Source organism: Dermacentor albipictus, chromosome 1 (genome assembly GCF_038994185.2).
Source record: "Dermacentor albipictus isolate Rhodes 1998 colony chromosome 1, USDA_Dalb.pri_finalv2, whole genome shotgun sequence".
In the NCBI taxonomy this organism is placed as follows: domain Eukaryota; kingdom Metazoa; phylum Arthropoda; class Arachnida; order Ixodida; family Ixodidae; genus Dermacentor; species Dermacentor albipictus.
The window spans coordinates 316,519,454-316,526,788 of record NC_091821.1 but is presented as its reverse complement, the minus strand read 5'-3'; the positions used below and the strand labels follow the sequence as shown (position 1 = coordinate 316,526,788).

Here is a 7,335-nt window from a genome sequence, read left to right as displayed (position 1 = left end):
ATGAGGACACTTTACTACTATTATATAATCTGTAGCTTCAGCGATAAATACAATGTTTGCGTTTCTTACATTTAGAAGCTTATACTCCGTCCGCTATTATAACTGAAGCGATAACATCGCACCGGGGTCTGAAAACATCGCACATTTGGCTCTAGGTTCACGTTCTAAGCGCATCTACAGATTCCTCTTTGTCCCCCGTTTTTCTACTTTCCAAATGCATGTTCCTTGTTTTCCGGGAGCTGTGAAAAAATATTTTAAGTTGCTGGCCGGGAACACTTTGCGCAATATCTATCACCGCGACAACGATTTAGAGGGCTTTATTTAGATTTTGCGGCACCTGTCGCAGATCATGATCATAATGATCGTCGTCGTTATCGTCGTTGTCGTGATTCTTACATTTATCATAATCCCGTTTTCTTGGCCACTGACCCTTGATCAGCACTTTGCGACCAATGAATGGTTTCATTGCCCTTTACTGCAACAGATGCAGCTGCCAACTTACATTAATAGAAACAACCACTGTGTGCAGGAGTAAGCGTGAAATGACCCTCTTGGTTTAGAAGCTAAATACACAGCAAGTGGGGAAGGGAAGCGTAGCAGGGGGCGGCAGAAAGTTAGGTGGGCGGATGACATTAAGACGTTTGCAGGGACAACATGGTCACAATTAGTACATGACCGGGGTAGTTGGAGAAGTATGGGAGAGGCCTTTGCCCTGCAGTAGGCGTAACTAGGCTGATGATGATGATGACGATGATGATGACACAGCAAGTTCTGGCGATGCGTACATTAGCAAACCTTCAATAATGTTATCCAATAAAGATCTCGAATATCTATCTTCCCCTTTTAGACTAAATAACTCAGAGTAATCAATGTGGCCTCAAAAGCGTCTGCTTATCTCCTGTTTTTTAGTGGTTTTGCTTATACTTTCTCCGCAATGTACACGTGTTATGTGACGCGTTGGTACGTTAAAGTACAGCTGCGAGAACTGGAAATATATTGTGCAAAGGTGGCGTTGTGTGTTTTCTCTTGTCACCTGCGTACGTATCATTGTGCCTGCGCTACAACAAATTAGAACATGATTTACCGATGCGCTTCCACATAGCCAATCTCATCCAAGACAATAGGGGCACAGCGATCCACGAGATTTCGAAATGACGCCCTTTTTTATTTTTTTCGGATGCAGGAATGTGGGTCTTCCAATTACGCACATTTACAGTGGTAACAAGAAAAATGTTTTCCCAACAGGCCAGTCGGCACTGTCATCATTTTCATGAGCACCGTGATCAACGTCATCAGTCATCAAAGTCATGTCATCAGCACTGTCATCAAAGAGCTGGTGCTCAGGTGGTCTTGCTCAGAGCTCTAACAATCTGTTATATTTGGCACAAGGGTTACGGTTTCGGACACTGTCAAGTTGTGTCATGTTGCTTATGACTGCCCTGCTGTTCCGAGTGAATCAGAGAGGCCGTAACAACCTTGTGAGCCAATCAAAGCTGACAAAACGGTAAATTCGACAATATGGTGGAGTTCGGCAGCTTTCGGTATTCATACTTCTTCCTCTGGCCCACCTTGTTGATGTTTCTGTGTGCAGGACCAAGTGTCGACTGCTTGTCAAAAGACGGATCGTCAGGGCTGGACACACCGCTAACGGGTAAGCCGTCGTTTCTTAGTGATCTCTAGCCATTTTGCGCAATGTGTTTGCCTAATCTAAAACTAAATTTTGACGCAATAGACCCCACATAATTTCTTGCGTGCACATACATTTTCTCGACACCAGTTCACACGAAAACAGAGAGCGCAAATGCCTTTTACTTCCAATATTTGCGCGCTATGCGGCTTTCTCACATAAAGGAATTGACACACAGGGTCCCCGAAGATCGTCAAGTATACAGAATACCAAGGAAGTCGCCAGCGCAAGGACGAGACGAGGAGTTACTGACAAAGTCTCGGTACAACGCGAGCACCTCAGAAGAGCGCGGCGTTCCACACGTGCCGACCCTTCCAGCGCTCGGGGCCGTCTCGCACGCGTGGAGGTCGGGATAAGGCGAACAGCCAATCGGCACGGAGGAAAAGAGGCGCCGTTAACTTTGTCTCCGAGTGAGCCGGGTGCGCTGCGGCTCCTAATGCGTTTGCGGCGCAGGCCTCTTTTTGTATTTTTATACATACTACACTGATACGAAGCGTGCGCTCTTCGTGAACGACTCTGTTCCTCCGCACGTAAAACGGCTTCGTTAAGTACGCCTTCGCGTATCCTTCGCGTACGCCTTCGCAGCATGCCTTCAGCTTGTTACTATGTCTGTTTCCGGAACTCAAGTTTTCTATTTTACACTATGGATGTACACATGACTCTCTGTTCTATTCAATTAATTTTATGCACTTCGGTAGCTATACTTTGTCCGTTCTTTTCTTTATGCCAGCGTTGTCATCAGGCCACTCCGTCAACCTCAGCTCTACTCTCGCGATATGGCAAAAAAATAATTCCGGCAGAATAAGAAAGAAAGCTGTCAGAAAGTTCAGGGCCGGCGGAATCAATGAAGTCGGCTGATCCTTCTTTTTGCCTTCTTTCCCTTTTCTTTGGCGGAGCCCAGTTTAGGCGTCCCTTTGTCACGTCGAGCTCCTTTTGCAGCTTGCGCTGTCAAGGAGAGAATTTCGCAACATTACGGTGCTAGTCCATTTTAATGACGTGATTTCTCTTTGCGAAGGGTTCTTATAACACAAATCTCGTTCTTTTCCAAATCTTCTTCATCTGTAGGAGCCATGCATTTAAATTTCCTTTTATACGCACAGAATCATGTTTCTTTCTAGAGCTGATTGCAATTAACTAATGTTTTCTTTCTCCTGTAGTGACAGGAAAGACCGTTTTGATAGAAATGAGAACGTTCGCACATTAATTTACTGAGGATACGAAGTCGCTCATTAGCAAGTGGATTTTGTACAAGCACTACAGTTTGATTTGGAAGGAGTGGCAGAATATTAATTCTATACTTGCTCTTGAGGGAGAAACATTTAACGATTACGAATTCCCCCCTCTAACCAGCGGCCAGAACTTGATATTCTGCACTTGTTCAGTGCCATTTGTCTGTTTTGTTGCCCTGGCTTAATGTGTTGAACAAAACTTTCTTTTCTATTTGTACTACGTTTGAATGATGATTTCCAGCAGAAAATAACTCTTACGTAGAATTTCTTCGTAAACATTCCCGAGTAAAAACGCAATAGCTTATTGGGAGGGCAGTTCCGACATGCAGGCGTCGTTAAAGGCATGTAGTGATCTGCTTGCCTGACAAGAGTGCTGTTGCGGACATGTTTCCGTAGGGGGGCTTGGGCATCACATTCAGCGTCGCAAGACCTCAGAGGTTGAAGACCAGATTTGGCGCACTTTCTCAACTAATTGACCTCTGGGGGTGGACTGTACGAACTTCCCTCCATGGCCCGAAGTTCGCCAGAATTAAGCTGGGCGTTGCCTGTACGCTTTTGACCAAGGCCGTGTCACTTTGCGTAGGCCCGCACTGAGCACCATAAGTAAACGTAATCACCAGTGTATGCGGCTGCGCGTTATTTCTTTCCTTGATTACTTCGTGTACTGTCCATAGTATTGCAAACTCTCTAGTGGACGAAATGGGAATGGGTCAAGAGGGGAAGGGGGTGGCGGCTGGCAACAACCGGCCCTGTCAGTGCCAGGAGCCACAAGTGCACGTGCAAAAAAAGTTATTTTTTGTTTAAAATTCCTACTGCGTCCCGATTTACAGAAAGAAAGGTACGGTAAAAAAGTAAATTCTTGGGTTTTACGTGCCAAAACCACGATTTGACAATGAGGCACGTTGTACTGAGGGAATTCGGATTAATTTTGACCATCTGACGTTCTTTAACGTGCGTCCAATGCACGGTACATGGGAATTATTGAGTTAATCCCCCCTCGAAATGGGCCTGTGGCTTAGTAGCGGAACGTCACAGCCACTATTCGACCATGGCGGGTAAAGGTTCAGTATAGTTCCCCGAATGACGCAGATACAAATGCGAGTAAAAGTACAGTGGAAGGTTGAAGCCTACAGCAGAAGTAGAACCACTACAAAAATGAAGCCGTCTTATATTTGACCTTATAGTTCTGCTGAAACCCGCAAGGTGGAGAGAAGTAATTAATAAATGTAAAATGAGACATCCACCCAACCGTAGCTAAGCGCTGCAAAGGAAACCCAATATATAAGGCTATGCAAGAGAACACAAGAAGTAGAATGCGCGAAGGAATTGTCAAGCACTACAAAAAACAGAAATCTGGTCTATTTATTGTTATCAACTAGAAAAAGAAAGCAAAAGTCGGGACACATTTGGCCGTCTCGACTAGGTCAAGTTGGGACATGGGACATTTACTTATAAAGTCCGAACTGTCCGGCTAAATTCGGGATGGTTGGCATCCCTAGGACTGCTCAGTATACCTTACATGCCTCAATAACCTTGTTTATCGGTCATCTGGCGTGCCTGTACTTCGGATTTCGATCAAGTTGTACCGTAAAAGAAGCATGCCAGTTCACTATATAGAGTACTTTTATGAAGCCAGTGGGAAGTAGACCATATCAATTGGAGTCTCAGTGCTGGGTACAAAGGGTTGATCGTGCAAGGTACAGAGATTGGTCCATCATGGCGTTCTCAATGATTGAGTACTTTACCAGGTCATGTTATTCTTTCTTCGGCTCCTTCGTAGCACTTTTAGGAAAGGCTCATCGGGAATTTGCAACGCCCCACTTAATTTTTATTCCTTCTTTTCCGATCACGCGGAGCGCCGTGTGGCCGATACCAGGGATAATGGTGACGCGGCGGCGTGCGAATGATGTTCGAGCCAATGATGAATCTCGAAAAGAATGGAAAAGGAAATTAGCTGTTACAAACCACGACCCGTCATGTACACTTGCCACAACATGTAATGGAGATAAATATACTGGGAGCTGGGCCAGCTGCTCCAGTGCAGCTTTCGCTCCAGCCATCCTTCACGTACAACCCATGAAAATGAAGATTCAGTTCGAACCAATTCAAAGATTCCCCAGACTTCTAGCCCGCACAATTCTGCATGATAACGAATTTAGAACGCTTGAAAAGATGAGGACGAAGGAGGAGGACAGAATTTTTGCGCTAATAGCAACGAGCACTCGTGTTGCGTCCGCCCTTCTCGTCTGTTCAAGCACTTTAATTTTGTTACTGCGTCAACTTTTGTTATCAACCTCGTCAAACCTAGTCAAACATCGTCAACCTTGTCAAAGTCAGCCCTTGGCACAGTTCTGGGCCTTGCATTGTTCTCCTGCTCAATATTCTTGAATACCTGGGGTGGGTTGTGTCACAGCTCGTTACACCAATAAAAGCACGATGCGATTGCTTTAGTCCTAGGCTTCGTCGCCTTCAGTTGTGATCGCAACTTCCGAAGGACGCAACGGGCCACTTGAAATCAAGCGCGCACGGCTCCTATTGGCGGCGCGAACATCGCGACGCACCCAATCGACGGTCAGCTGCGCCACTTCTCCGTCTCCTCGGCGCGCGATCCGCGCGGCGCACAATGCGCTCGTAGCTTTGCGCTCATTCGTAGCGGAGAAGACAACGCAGGATGAGCGTTTGTGGCCGAGGAGCGGGCCATTCATTTGCCGCTCTATGGTGCGCCTTGCGCAAAGCGGCGCAGAGTCTATCGGCCTCGTGATGTCTCGGTTTAACATTATCATGAAACCGTCGACGTAGACTGCTGCACGGGCAAGGTTTCGAAGTAAGTAGTGATAGTTCAGCGAAACGCGAAAATATCTTTGTGTGAAGATGGCACAGAATTCACTGTGATACACCGGGGAATGTCGCATTTGCCAACGATCGCGTGGTATTCTCGGAATTCTGGAGTTAAACTGTCTGCTTTCGATGTGAACACTATAGTCGGAAGTGTGCGCCCAGTTAGTGAATGAACGTGACTTTACTCGCTGGAGAAGAACTGCAGCCTCCATGGATACGTGGCTATTATTCTTCGCAACCAAACTGTTTCTTTTCCGCCCTCCTGACGACGTCAGAACACTTCGAAGGCGGCCGCTGCTTGATGCTGGCACAACAGCTACTTCGAAGTGTTAAGTACTTTTTTGTACTTAACCGACGAGTGGAAACTACTCCCCTTTGAATTAAATGGAGAGTTCTCAAAAGCAAAGGACATAAATGGCAACGATGGACCGTCTAAGCTATTAGGAGCATTGAAAAAAGAATTTTCAGATTGGAGCTATCAGCTACATTCTGCTGGTTCTCGCTATAGATCCGGAAAGCCGAACGATTAAAAGTTGCTCCATGTGCAGCAAAATGACGTGGAGTTTGAGTGGGGAAACCGTTCTCGCAGACGGAACTGTCGCTGTTTTCCATGCCGACTGCTTTGGACGGGCCAACTAGTGCCAATTACGATGGTTTTGATTGACACGCCTCCGAACCACGAGCTCCTCTCGCCGCCGCTTTATACGGTGCACAATGCCACGTCGTCGACGGTGGTGCTGGACGCTAGTGGCGCAACGTCGGCGCTCCCGGAAGAGTTGACGTTCACGCGCAAGTCGCTGGTTCAGGTGATCGTGTACGTGCTGCTGTTCGTGGCCGCAGCAGCCGGAAACGTGCCTGTCTTCTTGAGTCTGCTTGGCAAACGGGCGCGCAAGTCTCGCATCAAGTTGATGATGTTGCACCTGGCTGTGGCGGACCTGATCGTCACCTTCGTCATGATTCCTCTCGAGGTAGCCTGGCGCCTCACGGTGCGCTGGGTGGCGGGCAACGCTATGTGCAAGATCATGCAGGTTAGTGCACCGGTGCCATGTCTTAACAACAAAATCTCAAGCTACGAGTAAAGCAGAAGTTATCGTTAGGCCGATTGGCATATAACAGCAGGCGCTAAAAAATAACATAAAAAAAGCCATGCGACAAAAAGCACGGGAACATGACTGAGATCGTGCTGTTTTATGCTTTTCTCTGCAATGGTTCCTCTTATAGAAATTACCTGGAATCCACCAAAAATATAACTTTATGGAATCAGCTTGTGTACATTATTTACATAATTTAAGAATCTCTAATGAAGTGGCACGAAAGATTTGTTTCGTTGCGTGTGTATGTGCCGCCGTTTTGTCGGTTACTAAATGGTGCAGTGTAATCTCATTTCATTTTCGGCCCTCGTTATCAACGATATTGCTATACTCCAAGTACACAGCAGGAATCATTGTTGAAAGGCCCAAGAAGTATATAGGGTTCACACCCCAGCGTTCCCGTCGATGAATTGTAGCGGTCTTGTTACTTTATTTTGTCTTTACTGTCTTTGGCATTTTGTCAGCACGGTGCAACATTCAGATATCTGAG

General features: G+C 46.4%; 1 protein-coding gene across 1 annotated transcript in view; it reads left to right on the top strand.

Annotated features, from left to right (window-relative positions):
* The first annotated feature begins 5,576 nt into the window (after window positions 1-5,576).
* Window positions 5,577-7,335, top strand: part of LOC135904296 (adipokinetic hormone/corazonin-related peptide receptor variant I-like) — a 34,725-nt gene continuing 32,966 nt past the window's right edge. Inside the window, exon 1 of the mRNA XM_065434926.2 lies at window positions 5,577-6,782. Within this exon, the coding sequence (XP_065290998.1) occupies window positions 6,405-6,782 (378 nt within the window). The 5' untranslated portion in view covers window positions 5,577-6,404. The remainder of the gene's footprint in view (window positions 6,783-7,335) is intronic.